We start from the raw sequence: 18663 nt of genomic DNA, 5'->3' as shown, positions 1-18663 counted from the left end.
TTGTTTTGTAAATATTTGTTCATTTTAAATCTATCATATATTTGCTAAATAGTTTCTATTTTTTTAAGTTTTGGAAATATCTTTACTGCGAGACGTCAATATGGAAGCGGCCATGAAGTCCGTTCGCGCTCCAAATAAAAATATCAGAATCACGAAATGGAAAGTAAAACCTGGACACAAAGTCAATCAAGGAGCAATATTGTGTATTTATGAAACTGATGATGCAAAAGGTCTGAAGATAAAAGCCAATGAAGTTGGCACAATCTGTGAAATCATGGGTCAGGAAGGTGACAGAAAACCACCAGGGTAAACAAATACTGAAATAGTGAAATACAGTGACAAGATCATATCACATAGTCATGCCAATACAAATCTGGCTACGATGAAATTTACCCTTCTTGGACCTTTTTTATGCATCTCATGTCTTAAGCTCTGTGTTGTAAATTATATGAGGCAGGTCAACATCAGGTAAAAGCTGAAAGCTCCCGAAGGTGAATTCTAGACAGTTCGGTACCCAGACAAATCGGCATCCGGACAAATCGGCACCCGAGAAAGACACTTCGGCACCCAGACAAATCGGCATCTAGACAAATCGGCATCTAACATAGACAAATCGGCACCTTATAAAGATAAAATCAATTATTTTATCCTTGATCAAAATATAGTGAACCAAACATTAAAGTTACCTGGCACTGATATATGTATGTGGGTATGAACTCAATTTACAAGTTTAGTGTTAATATAGCGATTATGTTTGACTGTTTTTACAAATTACCAATTTAATTCCTGCACTATTTATGACATTATTGTCAATATTGTATATGGTATCTTTGAAGAAGTATCTTATTCTTTTTGTTTTTTTTTATTTGTGAAGACTGTATTGCAGCTTAGTCATTTGGATAGCTGTCTTGTCAACTTATTCGTAGATCTAATTTTGTTGAACATTTTTGTCACTTAAAGTTTCCCTTCATCTATTATACTTTCTTAAAAATAACTTGAAAATTTAATTTAAAAAAAAATGCCTTTCAAGCCAATAACTCCTATAAGGGATAAATTTACAATTTCGGTCAGTTAACTTAGTTAACTTAGTTGAAGATAACTTAGTTAACTTAGTTGTAGATCTCAACTTGCTGTTCAAAATTTCTCTTTATCAGCATTTAAGATAATAATAATAAAAAAAAAAAAAAAAAAAAAAAAAAAACAGAGATATTTCGTAAAATTTATAATTCCAGATGCAATAAATGCAAATAGGGTTGTCCAATTGGTTTGAAAAATTACGTGGCAGATAAATCTTAACATGCTTATCATTTTTATCCTTATAAAAATAAGGAGATGAGGTATGATTGCCAATGAGGCAACTATCCACCAAAGTTCAAATAAAGTGGATGTAAGCAATTATAGGCAAGCCTTCAACAATGTAAATGTATTAGCAGCCATGCTCATTTAATTGTAGATATTAAATCAGATACCTCGTGTAGGGAGAATGTAGCAATTCACTCTTTCATGGTGCCATCAGTTGTATTATGGAAGGCAACAATTTTTTTAAATTTCCGCAACTTTTATTTAAAACGGCCTCTATTACATAACGGAGATTGCAGTAGTTTCTAACTGAAGTCATAAAAAAAATCGGTCTTCACACGCTCTTATTTTTTTAGATTACAATCCCAACTAGTGTTAATCTCGAATAACTGCAACAATTTAGGCCCAATCCTAAATTCCCGGTATGATAATAGAACCTATATACAGTATTTATTGTTAACATGATTTCGTTCAAATAATGCATGACTGAAATATTTGGCACTGGATGTTATTTCTCTTGTTCGTGTGTCTTAAGTGATGCTCGAAACCTAAAATTTATTAGAAACCCGGAAAACCAGTTTTTGATTTGAAGAGCTTTTAAAATATCAGAACTGTTGAAAAAAAGGGAAGTCAATTCTGCTGAAAGCCTGCCTTCGGATTAATATAAAAGGCATCATCGGAGTTTATTAGCAACTCATAATTTACAGAGTAAACGATTAATTATACTGCACTAGAATTATATGTATGTTCGCTCTTAATGAGCATGAAATACTTGCAACTGGACAATATGCAAATTCAGTCAAAAGTTAATTCATATGTTACATATTAAATTTGCAATTATGATAATCATTAACAACCGGCATTGAACAAACTAATGCTTATAAATTACTACCTCATCAACTGTTTCCCCATCATAGAATTGCCGTAAACGTTATTGATTTTATTTAGGACATACATGTATTGGCGCTAAAAGACGTGAGACGTTATGGCGTTTAACAGTGGACACGTTTTGGCGAATAACAATTATCGGACACGTTTGGGGGTTTTGAAATCGGACACGTTTGGGCCATATTGAATATTACGGACACGTTTGGGGAGAATAGACACATTTGGGGGGAATCGGACACGTTTGGGGGGATGGACACGTTTGGGAGTGTTACATATGTTTCTGGGTTTTTACTCATTATGGCTTGCACACGCTTTTATGTTTATGGGTTTTAATATTAAAACAATAAAATATAGTTTTCAGGTATTGTGTTGTCTTTACAGATGCAAGAATCAAACGAGAACACAAGCTGAAACACAAGCTATACACTTTTGATTTCTCATTTGTCTCTATTGAGAAATTATCAGATTTATACATAAAATACTGATTAATGCATAACTACAATTAATTATGATTTTATTTTAATTAAATGATGTTTATTCAAACACCGTCATATCTAACAATCAATTATGATTTAATTAAATGATGTTTTACTATTCATACACAATCATTTAGGATTTAATTAAATGATGATTTCAAATTTTGTTATTTTATCAACGGATTATAATATTACGGTAACAATTCTTTTATTTTTCCTAATATATATATTTAAAAAAAATGAGGTGCCGAATTGTCTTGGTCCCGAAATGTCCGGATCCCGAACTGTCCAAAATGGATGCCGAAATGTCTTCGGACTTGGGTGCCGATTTGTCTGGGTGCCGAAATGTCTTGTTACCCCCGAAGGTTATAGACCCAAATGAATCCGGGTCCGTTCGCGCCCAATCACATTCGCCCCCATGCACGTTCGCCCCCTTTCACTTTCGCACCCAAAGTCTGTTCGCACTGTACACGTTCGCGCCCAATTTTTATTGGTTTTGTGTTTAATAATTTGTAAACGAGTTTTGGTAAGTGTATTGCTATAAATATATATTTTTTCATTGTTTCTAAATAAAGTGAGATTCTGACAAGGTTTTTTTTTTGTGTCATGGTAAATGTATTGCTATAAACATTTTTTTTTCATTATATATATTTATTCAAGATAAAAAGGCATGAATTTGACAGATACAAAATATAACAAAGACACAGATATAGCACTAGACATAGTTTATAGACACTAAAATGATATACATGTTTACTGAAAATTTTAATTTAAAAAATAAGATTATGAAAATTTTCATGATATTTTGATAATATGAATTGACTAGATTAAAATAATGAGTGAAATTTAAATTGATTAGATTTTCACTGTAGCCTAATATCTTAGGATGACCCACAAAAGTTATCAAAACATTGTTTTTAAATAAAGTGAGATTCTGACGACCAGTATTTTATTTTTGTGTTGAATAGTTTTTAATCATGTTTAGGTAAGTGTATTGCTCTATATATATATATTAAATTTTGTTTCATTGTTTCTAAATCAGTGCTCCAGCTAAATTGAAAGGGGCAGGGTGCCAGTGGAGGGCAGGGCACTTTTTTATGATAGGAAAAGGCACTGCTCATTTTTTTTTTTTCTACGTTTCTGTGTGTATCACGAGTTCACATTGTTTTTTTACTGTATATGTTGACAATAAAGATAATAAGTTGTTGTTTTGATTATTTATTCTATAAAATTTGCATTAGAAAAGTCATTCATACTACATGTTCATAATACATGGCAATACACGTTCATACATCACATCACTATCAACCAAAAGAGTCAAAATAACTATAACTATAACCCCCCCCCCCCCCCCCCCCCCTCCAAAAAAAACAGCATAAACTAAACATCTCATATTTTAGAGTTGTCTCATTAAAAAATTTCAGCTAGAGTTTGGCCCTCTCAACTTTTTTCATTGTTCCTGTCAATGATTTATTTAGTATAAATCCAATTAACTTGTCATGATAGTTTAGCTAGTCCTAATTCGATTTTTGTAGGATTACAGCTTAACAACTTTCACAAGATATAATTATAATCTAAATTGACAATGTCTAGATAGAACATGGATTGATAAAAGTATGATTATCAAAAATGAATTGCAATATATTTTTTTTGGTATGTTCATAGACAGTTTTGATCTTTAAGGTAACATTCTTATATAATTTTGTATTTAATTGGTACTTTATTCCTATTTTCAAAGATAGATAATATTTTAGGAGCACAAATTTGTAATAAGCTAAAACAGGGGAAGTAACTCCAAAATTAATTTCCAACACGTTTACGATGAAGTTGAGATGGACAGCGTTTATGTGAAGGCATAGTTGTATTTTGATTACTTAAATTCTATACTAAAGTCATGAAAGTCTTCATTTTTGTCGAGCCTGCAACTTTTGTTTTCTATTTAAATCTTCAAAGTTTTACTCATACCAAGCTAAATACATGCAGTATTTACATTTAAAGCAAGTTAAAACAACCATGACAACAATCATGATTTTTAAACACTCAACAATAACACCATATTAGGCTGTGTATAAATACCAATTAGCAGTAATCATACATAATTAACATTTAATAATTAATCATCAAATCAATTTAAAAAAATATTTCATTTAAAAATTCCCGAATTTTTATTTATGAAAATAAAAATATTTTGATATAAACATCTACAAAACATCTAAAAATTTATCAGGTTTTTGAATAAAAAAAAGGGTGCGAACGGACCTAGGGGGCGAACGTGTGGGGTGCGAACGTGTAGGGTGTGAACGTGTATTGGGCGCGAACGGACCCGATACCGACCCTTATATGGCTATTTTGGAATCTGCGACACTTGAATTATTGACGTCATTCAACAATCCCGTTTCCTTTGTGGCGTCAGACATTTTCTATTGTAATGCCAAAATTTTACGGGAACCTATGTGATGTCCAATAATGGCGGACAAATAACGATAAGGTGTATTGATGCATGTTTGTTTTCGAAGCAAGTTAACTCATACCATTGTAAACTTGACCACGATAAGGCAACGTGTGCCATTGTCAACTAGGACCATAAATACATGTATGGTCCAATATCCTGACTTTTTCATATACATAATTCCTTTTCATGATTTTGTGTCTCGAGCGATTTTCTGAATTGGCTGCCTTCAGATTCCCTTATCAAACAGTATCAACTCTATTCAGGAAATTTTTTACCATCTACCTCACTTCAAACTGGTACCTACATGTATTAGGCTAAAAAAATAATACATGTGTTTTGCTAACCCTACCTACCCTATTTTTAGTGTGTACCCAAACACTTTTTATGCCATTTTGGAACAAGCACTGTTAATGTCAGACTGATTCCCTAGTAGTAACCAGATAAAAATGTTTGTAAAAATTAAATAAAATGATATTGCCTACCTACCTACCCTATTTTTTTTTCAGCACGTTAGCGGAAACACTTGTATTATTTTTTTTGGCCTTAAACTTACATCACCATTCAGTACATCTGAACCAGGTAAAAATTGGAAAGAAAATATATTTGCCATTCAGAATCCGTTACATTTTGGAAAATGCCTTACCTTTAACCCTCTTGCTGTCACTAATTTAATATGGTTACGTTTCCTGTGCTAGAAAATACTGCAGCTTGATGTCTGTGACGTCAAATGCACAACTATGACGTTACGCCCTAATGACGTTATATTGGAGATGCATTGAAGAAAAATATTACACTGTATAATCTTCTATTAATTATTTGAAAGAGATACAGAAATGAACAGATGTTTGCATGAATTAAAAATATGGACATGTGTGTCTCTCCCGCACAGCCAGAGCGGACACATTTGTCCCTTTGGCAGCAAGAGGGTTTAAGGTAGTTAGATCCATTGCAAATTGAATTCCATCAAAGGTTACTACATGTACAGTGTAAGTCTATAATAGCTACACTGTATTTATTATTCTACATATTAAAACACAATTCTTAATTAAACATTCAGAACTATGTTTTACACTTGGTGACCTATAGTTGCTTAAATCTTCATCATTTGGTCTCCAGTGGATAGCTGTCTCATTGGCAATCATACCACATCTTTCTTATTTATATTGTCTTATTTAAGGTTATTGAGGATTGATATCTATGACTTTAACATGTTTAATACTAACACATTTTCCAGTGTAAAGGTGGATGCATACATGTCATCTTCACAACAGAAATATGAAACTTTCAAAGACAAATAGAGATTTTGAACATCATTCAGAATCAATTTTATCATTAATTTTAGTTTTTTTTTACTATAATCTAGGTCTGTTCTAGTGACAATCGAACCTTGTAGGCATCCTACAGTAATGAAAGATATGTGTGCCGAGTGTGGAGCTGACCTCCGAGAGTAAGTACAAGGTATCAACAATCAAATAGCATAAAGGTTTAATCTTATCCGTCCGACGTATGTACATTTTTCCCGAAAATGGTTTCCGTTCTCTAACTTTAGTTTGCCTTACCAAATGATATGAAGCCTATACACAATGCTTATTACCACCAAACACAGATTATGTTCGAATTTGTGTGGTGTCACTTTCACTGTTCTCAAGTAATGTCCCTTTATAAATGGAAGAATTCGCCTTAATAGTATGTGCAGTTAAATGTTCTCTGCAGAACAGTAACTGTCCTTTGAAACTTTGAGAAAAAGAAAAAATGGAGACTTGTTTTTGCATCAGAAAGGAATTTCAATCTATTCTTATGTTGTTGGTATATTATTTGCTCAATACCAAAAAGGGTTTTCAAAATATAATGCAGCTCCCATGAATTCAGTAAGTGTTCTTTTTAGCTGATGATTTGGAAAATGCAATCAGATGGATAATTTTGTTTTATATGTCAGAAAGGTAGACTTCTTTGGTGTATGATAAATTATATTTTTTTGGCATGCAAAAGAAAGAATGGATTTTAAAAAGTGAAACAATATTTCTATATTAATATATCAGTATATATATAATTATTTGTATAGAGAGGCAGGGATGGCAGGAGAAAGAAAGGAACCAGTAACAGCCACAGTTGCCATGGTTCACAGCATTCCTGAGCTGATTATCAGTGAAGAGGTATTTAAGAAATATTTTTGTTTGTACTCTCTTATGTTCATGTTTCAATTAGTTAACCTTTCCTGAAGTGCTATTGTCAGTTATTACTGTTATTCTTGACACTTTTCTGAACTGACAAAATGTTGATCTTTGATATAATACAAAGCATGCATAATGGTTTGTAACTTTTAGGGCACCATGACCTATATTTAATTTTTGAGCAACTTGGTGACTGAGTCCTGATATGAAATGCTACTTAATAACAATGTTTACAGCTTGACATAAGTTGCTGTTTATTTTTTTGATAGCTCGGACTTAATTTTAGATGCCAAGCAGCCAGGGCTGCTAATTTTTTTCCTTATTGTGTTAATGAGTTGTATTTCACCCGAAAACTATTTTGTTAGCTATTTATATATTTGTTAGCCAGTGTGAAATATTCTCATCACTTGACACCTGTGGTCTGCCTGGTGGGAACTTTTTCAAAAGTCTATCATCCAAAACATGCTGGACTGATTGGAAGCAAAATGCACCATAGTTATCTGATGTGCCTGCCAATACTTCAACATGACTATCACCATCACAAAAAAATGTACTACAGAAAAGTAAATTTAACAAAGTGGTTTAATAATTCATTTTTATTGCCTTCAGAACAATATGTAGGGTTGAGAACACCATGTATGGTTGATGACCCAAATTGTCCTTAAGTATGGATGTAATAGTTGCTAAGAATAGAGGATGTGATAAAACTAGAAAACTTTTGTCAAATTATACATTTTTGATTGCATTGAGAATAGTGATTGATTACTCTAACTGTCTTCAAATATGGCTTCCATTGTTACTGAAAGTAGGAAATTTAAATTTAATAGTGTCTAACTCTTGTCTGTGACGAAATTCACAGAATGCAAGACATATGGATGATAATTTGACAATGTAAACTAATTGTATGAAGCTAATATTTCAGGAGGAAAAAAATCTTGTAAACAAATGCCTTATGTTCTGAAAGTTTTCGAGATTAGTCTGTTGTCTTTGACCTCCTTTTCATAGTTTTACAATTGCTTGAAAAAGTGTTTTACTTTATTTTTATGCCCCCCACCATTGGCCATGGGGGCATTAATTGTTACCCTTGTTCGTCCGTCTTTCCGTCCATCCGTCCCATATTCGTTTCTCCACTCTAACTTGCCGTTATTTCCTCATCCAAATTTTATTAAACCCATACAAAAGGATAAGAACCAAAACTTGCAGACAGAGTTCGAATTTGGGCAGTGAGTCACTTACCTTTCTAGAGTTAGTAAAAAAAAGACTTTCAACATAGAATTCAACCATGATATAAATGAGTAAAGCAGGCAAGACATCTCAGCATGTGCACTTTTGCTATTTCTAAAAAAATCAATTGAAGGACCAATTGCTATCTTGCCAACTTTGGTTAAATAAGTTATGATCCTCCTTAAAAAGTTATGGTTAAAAATGTCTGCAACATTCTAAAACTAAAAAGTTTTTTTGACCTTTTTTTGGCTAAAAAACATAAAATAAGTGTAAAATGCTTTTTAAAGTTAAAGTGTAGGGGTTGGACATTTTTGGTGCCGTATTCTCTCCATCAATTGTCTATTATGAAATGATTGGATGGATCCAAAGCTATGTACTAATTAATATATTTGATGTTGGATTTGTCAGTAAAAAATGGACATGGAAAATTCTCTTTTGTTGTATGGTTAGTTAGCATAACCTCACAGATTTCTTGTTGTAACCAAGATATACGGTTATTCAATGAAATTTACAATACGACCGACACGAAGAAAGACAAACAAGCAATTTTCATCCAAATGTTTGGTTGAAATGTTTTACCCAACAAGGGAAGTGAGGGGTTCCAAATCAACCAAAGGCTACAAATTAGTCGGAAATGACAATGAAGTTGTGAATGACGGTCGACACAAGGAGACATATAGGCCACACCCAGCAGGCAGGTTGCAGTCGGGCCTTGAAAAAAGTATTCAGTATATCAGTTCGGCGAAACAGACATTCTGGTCAGATATGGGATTCACATGCAACCCCCCCCCCCAAAAAAAACGCCTGTTTTTTATTCATCATGTTTATTTAATGCTTAATAATTCTGTTGAAAATATTTTTTTCTAATAGCCAAAAAGTTGACAAGATTATTGTTTTCAAACCAGATACGGCCAGAATTTTTGTTCTAAGGCAAAAATCAGGGTCAGAATTTTTTCTCTAAAATATCTCAGACTGTCCCCTCAGATCAAATGGTCCGTACCTTAGACTTTAAATCTATATCTAGAGCTTACTGACTGGGGATCACTATTCAGCAATGTTATTAATGGGCTGGGGCGTGTGGGGTTAAACATGTTTTCGTAGGTAAATAATATTGCTGTGTAACCTTTTTTTTCATGAGAGTGTAATAGAGTATTACTTTCTGTTGGGTGGAATTGTGAAATAGAAGTCAATACATTCTTGCTCAATACTTTGTCGCTTTGAAGGCGTCATGCTTGTCATCCTCAGCCTAAGCAATGTGTTACTGTAATTTGAATTTCAAAATAACTTGAGTGACGTTTTTTTTTCGACGAACTGGTCAACTCCACCGTAGAGAATCACATGACTTTGACATAATCAATAATATATTACAGTAAATACGAGGGAAAAATATCTTTATAAGTTAAGAATTGTCACATAAAAATTAAATACACGGGAAATGGCAAAGTTCACGAAGTCTAGTCTGATTAATCATTTAACAAAAAAAAAAAAAAAAAGTGCAAGCAAAGGGGGGCATGCGCCCTCTACGCCCCCTCTGGATCCTCCACTGAAAATGTTATATGAAATATGGTCCCCTTTAAAAATAATGTTTGAAGACACTGTTGCTAAAAACAGAAATTTGAAATTTCTGCGTAAAATAGTAATGAACTTAACGTGTTCTAGATTATCTTTTACAAACTACTAAATGAAGTTTCAAGTTTATTGCAACACATATATATATATATTATATGATTTATTTGCAGCAAGCAAAAGAAATTGGTAGAGAAGACGAAAACAGATTATTAAAAACAAAGAAACTGGTTCTTTTAGTTGACCTTGATCAAACCCTGATACATACAACTAATGACAACATTCCAGCAAATCTGAAGGTAAAATACATAATGTATGTTAAATAAATTCAAATGAGTAAATCTGTATGTGTTAACAAATACATCGTCAATGATGACCAAAAAAATTAAGAAAATGATCTCTCTTGAAACTTATGAACCAGTTAGAACATACCTACTTGTATATACTATATAATTATGAATCTGATTACCTCAATATTATAAAAATTTGGTCAAGCCATAAAAGTAGGTATCTGCTACTCTCATACTAACCAAAGGTCAATAAGGACATCAACAGGTATAATCAATTTCTGTCATTTAAACTTTAGTAACTTTTATCTGACATATATTTGTCTTATAAAATTGATGTAATATTTGATTGCATTGATATATATGGCTTTACTTTCAGGGAGTATTTCATTACCAATTACGGCATGGTAATGGAAAGATGTGGTATCATACAAGAATAAGGCCTGGGACTCAACACTTTTTGGAAACAGTATCTAAGATGTATGAGTTGCACATATGTACTTTTGGTGTAAGAATGTATGCACACACCATAGCCAGGTTTCTGGACCCAGAAGAAAAGTACTTCTCTCACAGGATACTATCCAGAGACGAATGCTTTAATCCTAATTCTAAAACTGCTAATTTGAAGTAAGTTTCTCTTGAAAGAAAATAACTCATTTTGTTTATTAATCCTTAATCATATACCTTTACTGTTTTTATTATGTCCCTGCTGCTAGGCAAAGGGGTCATTAGGTGTTACCTGTCCTAAGAACCAAAACTTGCAGAGTTTGAATTTGGGCAGTGAGTCACTTACCCTTCTAGAGTTATGCCCCTCTATAAGTCAGGAAAATTGCAAATTTTTTCGTTTCCACACACTAACTTAAGTTATTCTCATCCAAATTTTATGAAACTTATTCAAAATGCTTAGAACCAAAACTTGCAGACAGAATTACTAAATTTGGGCAGTGGGTCACTTACCGTTCTAGAGTTATGCCACTTTATAACTTTGAAAATTTGTTTCATTTATGTAAGTTGTGGAGCATTTGTTGTTTGGGTACAAGTTTGTCTCAGTTAAGTAAGTTGTGGTGCATTGGTTTTATTGGTACAAATTTGTTTCATTTAGATTATAAGTTATGGTGCATTGTTGTTTGGGTACAAGTTTGTCTCAATTAAGTAAGTTGTGGTGCATTGTTGTTTGGGTACAAGTTTGTCTCAATTAAGTAAGTTGTGGTGCATTGTTGTTTGGGTACAAGTTTGTCTCAATTAAGTAAGTTGTGGTGCATTGTTTTTTTAGGTACAAATTTGTTTTGTTTAGGAAAAAAGTTGTGGTGCATTTTTGTTTGGGTAAATGCATTGTTGTTTGGGTACAAGTTTGTTTCATTCAGGTAAGTTGTTGTGCACTGTTGTTTTGGTACAAGTTTGTTTCATTTAGGTAAGTTGTGGTGCACTGTTGTTTGGGTACAAGTTTGTCTCAATTATGTAAGTTGTGGTGCATTGTTGTTTGGGTACAAGTTTGTCTCAATTATGTAATTTGTGGTGCATTGTTGTTTGGGTACAAGTTTGTCTCAATTATGTAATTTGTGGTGCATTGTTGTTTGGGTACAAGTTTGTTTCATTTAGGTAAGTTGTGGTGCATTGTTGTTTGGGTACAAGTTTGTTTCATTTATGTAAGTTGTGGTGCACTGTTGTTTGGGTACAAGTTTGTCTCAATTATGTAATTTGTGGTGCATTGTTGTTTGGGTACAAGTTTGTTTCATTTATGTAAGTTGTGTTGCATTGTTGTTTGGGTACAAGTTTGTCTCAATTATGTAAGTTGTGGTGCACTGTTGTTTGGGTACAAGTTTGTCTCAATTATGTAAGTTGTGTTGCATTGTTGTTTGGGTAAAAGTTTGTTTCATTTATGTAAGTTGTGTTGCATTGTTGTTTGGGTACAAGTTTGTCTCAATTATGTAAGTTGTGGTGCATTGTTGTTGTTTTTACTTTAATACATTGGAAAAAGAAGTAATGACATAAATCCAATTTGCATGACCTGACAGACATTTTTTAGTTGACTTTTCCAAACTATTCTGCAGATAATCTAATTATTGATTATAATGAAAAGTGAGGTTAACAGACTTGACTGTTTTATGATATCTTCAGTACTCTCAGCCATACCGAATAATTAGGGCCCCTTACGGCCCCGCCAAATGGCGGACACCCTATAGTGATCAGTCTGTCTGTCCGTTCGTCTGTCTATCCGTCCGTCCGTCCATCCGTAACAAATTGTGTCTACTCTATATCTAGAGAACCGTTATGATTTCAAAGTTTATACTTGACATGTATATTAACCAACACCAGAGGGTGTGTCATAATGTATGTACAACTTCCTAGGTCAAAGGTCAAGGTCAAAAACTTTGGTTTCAGTTGACAACCCCACGTCCTATGGTAAAGATCGTGTCTGCTCTATAGCTTGAGAACCGTTATGATTTCAAAGTTTATACTTGAGATGTATATAAACCAACACCAGAGGGTGTGTCATAATTAATGTACAACTTCTTAGGTCAAAGGTCAAGGTCAAAAACTTTGGTTTCAGTTGACAACCCCATGTCCTATGGTAAAGATACAAATTTTTTACCACACATTATTCACAGCGGGGCCCACAGAGATGGCTCCCATCTCAATGATATCTAGTTTAAACTTTTAGTTGGAAAAGCTGAATACATAAACAGATCTTCTTAATTAGTATTAATGAAAAGTATATAAAACTATCCTAAACTAATTTTTCTAAGGCTAGAAAAATTAAGTCAATGACAAAAGTAATGTTACTTTTCTATACTGAACATGATTGTTTTTACTCTATTATTAGCAGACAATCTGAAATTTATTGATTGAAGGATTGATTGTTGTTTAACGTACATGTCAATTTTGGAGAAAGTTTCTATGATAAAATATGTAAAAAAAAAGAATCAATAAGTATTTTGTGAAATAATCTCTTCTAGTACCAGGGTAATATTGGAAAAGAAAATGATATGGTGAATCAATTCATAACACAAAATCACTGCATGCACATGACAAAACAAAAAGCAAAGAAGCAGGACTTTTATATCTGTTCTGTATCTGAAAGTCACAGTGAGGCCTTCAAAATTGATAAAAAAAAGTCTTTCTTTCTTACCCAGGTTTATCTGAATGCTATGCTAGATGTCCATCACACTACACCTTAGGCATTAAAGAACACAGCTGTTGCTTACTATCAACTTTTAAACTTTACATCAGAGCTGATTGAAAATTATCACAAGACTGTTTTACATTAAGTTTTTCTAATGAAAACAATTTTTTATGCCCTGCCTATGACATTAGAGGGTACATTATGTTTTCCATTCTGTTTGTCTGCCCCTCCCTTAATCTGTCCCATTTCAGATTAATGTTTTTGTTGAAGGTATTTTACCATGAAGTTGTGGTCAAAATTTGTCTAATGTCACAGTACCCAAATTGCACCGAGTACCCAAATTGCACCCATTTAGCATAAATAGCAAAGGAAATCTTGCAAGTCTTCTTAGAGACTAAACAATTTGTTTTTTTATGATTTGACAATATGCATGTCTTTCAACATAGCTAAATATATTTAAATATACACAAAACGTTTACAATCATGAGTATATATCAACAGATGAAGTATTCGCTCCAAAAAGTAAAATCTACGGAAATGTCGCCATGCGACGTCTACAAAAAGTCAACTTTCAAAAAGGATCAATTCAAATATGTTATAGGCATCCTTATCTTAAAAAATGAATAGTAAGAATGGACTATTGTCAAGTTGTTTTAAATATTTGAAGAAATAAAACAAAGTATCAGTTATTCGATTTTGACAGATGTAATTTTTAAAGCATGGATGCAATTTGGGTACTCCTCATTACAGAATCATGGGTCGTTTCAAACCCATTTTTCTATGAATCTATATGGATTCAAAATTAAATTGGTGGAACTATATAGTAAATAAGGATACATCTACAAAATAAACGCAGAATGGAAACCTTTTTCTGGATCATAAATAAACATAGTTGAAAAAACTGTCAAAATAGGTGCAATTTGTCACGTTACATATAAAAATAAGGAGATGCTGTATGATTGCCAATGAGACAACTATCCACCAAAGTTTAAATGAAGTGGATGTAAGCAATTATAGGCAACCGCTCAGCTTTCAACAATGAGAAAAACCCATACCGTATAGTCGGCTATAAAAGGCCCTGACATGAGAAATATAAAACAATTCAATCGAGAAAACTAATGGCCTTGTTTATAACAAAACAATTTAAAAAAAAAAACCAAATATGACAGAAATGAACCGACAACCACTGAACTACAGGCTCCTGACATGGGACAGGCAATTTAAGAATGTGGCGGGGTTAAACTTGTTTGTGAGCATTCAACCCTCCCCTAACCTGGGACAGTGGTGTTACAGCACAACATTTGAACAAATGTTCATTATGATATGAAGTTTTCAAGATATATGTCAAATCAGGGTTTTGATACAAATTTCACAGTTAGCTGAACATGGGAATGGGATACTGCAAGCAAGATATAGTGTCTTATGGACACATTTTGTTGTAAGTTATATTTTAATGTTTTATTTTTGATTTCATTACAGAGCTTTGTTTCCATGTGGAGATAAGATGGTTTGTATAATAGATGATAGAGAAGATGTTTGGAACTTTGCCCCAAATTTGATCCATGTCAAACCATACAGATTCTTTCAAGGAACTGCAGATATTAATGCACCCCCTGGACTTACAAAAACTGAACATGACCAGGAACCAGTTCATCATAGGGTCAGAAGAGTTTCCAGGTCAAAATCCATTGAAAAAGAAGATGACATTGAAGCTGATGATTCAGTGGAAAAGGGAGATAATCTACAAACAAAAAATGATAAAGAAACTGAAAAGTCATGTGTTAAGGAGGATAATAAGACTGCTAACAGTGCAAAAGAAGATAAAAATGAAACCATTCCATCTGAAACATCAGACATCACAGAAACTAATGAAATTAATCAAAAAGGTGTAAATACAAAATCAGGAAGTGATAATGAAAACAACAATAAAAATCTAAAAACCCAACAACGAAAAACTGAAAATGAAATTGACAATTCTGAACCTAAGGTCAGTAATGATATAAAACAAACGGAAAAAAGTGAAAAGTGTAATGAAGCAGTATCTTCTTCTGTTGTAACAGAAATGGAAACAAATCCAAAAGCTTTAGATCAAAATCTGGAAGCAGACAATAAAACATCTGACATTGAAAAAGAAATTGAAAATCCTGACAAAACAGAATTTGAAGGTAAAAATTCTTCAGTGAAATCAATGGACACAGATAAATCAGAAAGTTCTAATCCAGATGATTCAAAAAGGGACAAGGAAAGTATGGACAATTTACAAGAAGAAGATGTTGAAATTGAATGGGATGACGAGGATGACTATTTGTTATATCTGGAGGAAATCCTGACGAGAATTCACAAAACATTCTTTGATTTTAATGATCAGTTAAAGTCAAAGAATGACACAGAAGATGTACCTGATCTAAAAAACATTATAAGTTACATTAAAATAAAAGTTCTCAATGGAGTAAATATTGTGTTCAGTGGTGTTTTCCCAACAAATATGCCTCCTGAAAAAAGCAGAGCTTATTTAGTAGCGAAAGCATTGGGAGCAAACATTCATACAAATATCATTCCTAACGATGGAGTTGATAAAGGTGTGGCAACTACACATCTTGTAGCAGCAAAACTGGGAACAAACAAAGTCAGAATGGCTCTCAAATGTAAAAGTGTGAAAATAGTCAATTCAAATTGGTTGTGGAGTTGTGCTGAACGGTATGAACATGTTGATGAAAGACTTTTCCCATTAGATAAAGAAACATCTAAGGAAACAAGAGACAGTCCTGATGTGTCTTATGAAAAAAGTAGAAAGAGAAAATCTGACCCAGATGATCTTTCTGAAACATCAAATTTAGAGAAACGTCTTAAAACTGGTGAAAATCAAGTTTCAACTGCTGAGTCTCAAACAGAAGCTTCAACATCACAACAGAAAATTAAAAGAAAGGATACAGAAATGACTGAAAATCAAAATCCAACATTTTCAAGAACTTATAATCCATTGTTGGCATTTTCAGATGATGATCTTGCATGTATGGATAAAGAAGTGGAGGAAATTATGGATGACGATCCTGACAATAACTCGTCTGAAGATGATGACGAGAGAGATTCTAGAATGCGGCTGCATGTACTTAGTAGTGGAGAAAACGATTCTTCTTCTCAAGATAGTCTCTCTGCTGATTTACCTAGAGGATGGAAAACAAAAGATAGATCTGCATCAAGTGACAGTCCTGTTGCCTCTGATCATGATGAACCTCATGACATTGAAAGTGAAAATGACCTTGAACATTTTGAGAAGACAGTAGATGCGTTTGCACCTGATACTGACTCTGATGATAATGAATCCATAGGATCTATGGATGATGAAATGGCAGCTGCAATTGAAAAAGAATTCCTAGAATTATGACATTTTAATGTACAGAAAATGTCAGAAAATTCAAATCTGAAGTCATGTCATCATTTCTTAAATGATTAAATCTTGATTGATTGATTGATTTTTTTTAGAGATTTTGTCAGGGTTGGCAAAGTATTACCCGGGCGGGAAAACCCGGATGGGAAAATGTTTAATTTTCTGATTAAGTTAGTTTGATAGGAACTACTTACAATAGACAATATTTTCTATAAAGTTACATTGCTGTCTGTACATCTCAGTTTGTCAACCATTTTGAGGCCCTACCCATTAGTTGGTCCAGCGACTTTGAATTAATTAGCAAATTTTTCAAATGTTATTATTATAATGTTGCTTATAAAAAAGAATTTCTAGGCCCTCCCCACAAGATCATGGTCCAGTGACTTTGAAATAATAAGCAATGTTGCTGTCCATTAGATTGGTTTTTTTTTTCTGAATTTTATTCCGACAGGCGAGACATATCTCTGTGTCAACAGTTTATTATAGATTACACTGGTTTTTGTCTCACCTTGACAGAGTCAAAAAGCGTGCCATAGGTATGCTGTTACTGGCGTCTTGCACAGCGGCGGCGTCAACAATGTATTAGTTTGTGATAAGGTCTAGTTCATGGTGAACCACTAGTGGTAGGTCAATGATATTGGGTATGCAGTTGTATTAGCATTGGCACACCTCATTACCATGGAGATTATTTGGCCCCGCCCCCTCAGTCATGGTCTATTGACTTTGAAACTCTTGCTTAGTTTTCATGTATTAGTTTGTGATTAGGTCTGTTTAAGGGGAATCGTTTAGTGGTAGGTCAATAATAATTGGTATGCAGTTGTATAAGCATTAGCACATCTTATTTCCATGGAGAATATTTGGTACCCCTCAGTCATGGTCTATTGACTTTGAAACTTTTGCTTACAAATGGCTTAGTTTACATGAATTAGTTTGTGATTAGGTCAGTTTAAGATGAACCACTAATGTTAAGTCAATGATATCTGGTATGCCGATGGATTGGCATTTGCAAGATTCATTTCCATGGAGATTATATAACCCCCCCCCCCCCTCATTATAGTTCATTGACTTTGAAACTATTACATAGTTTACAAGTTAATGTTAATGTTTGTGTTTAAGTTTGTTTCAAGGGAACAACTTATGAAAAGTCAATGGTAATTGGCATGCAGTTGTATTAGCATTGGCACATCTCATTTCCATGGAGATTGTTTAGCCCTGTACCTTCAGTCTTCGTTCGTTGACTTTGAATTTTTGCACAACTTGCATGTTAAAGTATTGCTATTTTAATTTCAACATTTCATTATCAAAATAACATATAGGCGAGACATATCTCTGTGTTAACAATTTATCTAAAAAGATATTTGTACAGAAAGTATGTAGTTTTTATGACCCACCCAACTTATAGTTATACCCTGCTCACCTGCTCAACAGAGCCTGAAGAATATATAGGAATCCCAATATCTGTCCATTAGACTGTCCATCCATCTTTCCGTCTGTCTGCCTGTTATACCTTTGGATACCAGATGATGAATATTGGACCTCTTTTTGAAATAAATTGAAATTTTAATGGAATGTTTAGGACCATTATAGACATTTAATGTTATTTGAAGCGAAACTATAAAATAAACATTAATTTTGTTATGCCCCCGCTGTAGCGGAGGGGCATAAAGTTTTACCCTTGTCCGTACGTACGTACGTACGTCCCAAAGTTGGTTTCTGTTCTCTAACTTTAGTTTGCCTCAACCAAATGTTATGAAACTTATACACAATGCTTATTACCACAAAATACAG

General features: G+C 33.3%; 1 protein-coding gene across 1 annotated transcript; it reads left to right on the top strand.

Annotated features, from left to right (window-relative positions):
* The first annotated feature begins 74 nt into the window (after nt 1-74).
* Nucleotides 75-16953, top strand: LOC127701550 (RNA polymerase II subunit A C-terminal domain phosphatase-like). The gene is made up of 6 exons (XM_052205476.1): nt 75-306; nt 6479-6562; nt 7178-7268; nt 10250-10375; nt 10743-10990; nt 14967-16953. Exons 1-6 carry the CDS (start codon nt 101-103, stop codon nt 16870-16872), a joined length of 2661 nt encoding a protein of 886 aa, XP_052061436.1. The 5' UTR covers nt 75-100; the 3' UTR covers nt 16873-16953.
* The last annotated feature ends 1710 nt before the right edge of the window (nt 16954-18663 follow it).

This window comes from Mytilus californianus, unplaced genomic scaffold (assembly GCF_021869535.1).
Source record: "Mytilus californianus isolate M0D057914Y unplaced genomic scaffold, xbMytCali1.0.p SCAF_5, whole genome shotgun sequence".
NCBI classification, from domain to species: domain Eukaryota; kingdom Metazoa; phylum Mollusca; class Bivalvia; order Mytilida; family Mytilidae; genus Mytilus; species Mytilus californianus.
Note: the sequence above shows the minus strand (reverse complement) of the source record. Positions and strands in the feature narration are given on the sequence as shown.

Excerpts from the sequence above, each read along its gene's own strand:
- LOC127701550 (XM_052205476.1), top strand. The coding sequence starts at position 101 with ATGGAAGCGGCCATGAAGTCCGTTCGCGCTCCAAATAAAAATATCAGA. Across the intron at positions 307-6,478 it reads GGTGACAGAAAACCACCAGG|GTCTGTTCTAGTGACAATCG; the intron begins GTAAACAAATAC and ends ACTATAATCTAG. Across the intron at positions 7,269-10,249 it reads AGCTGATTATCAGTGAAGAG|CAAGCAAAAGAAATTGGTAG; the intron begins GTATTTAAGAAA and ends ATTTATTTGCAG.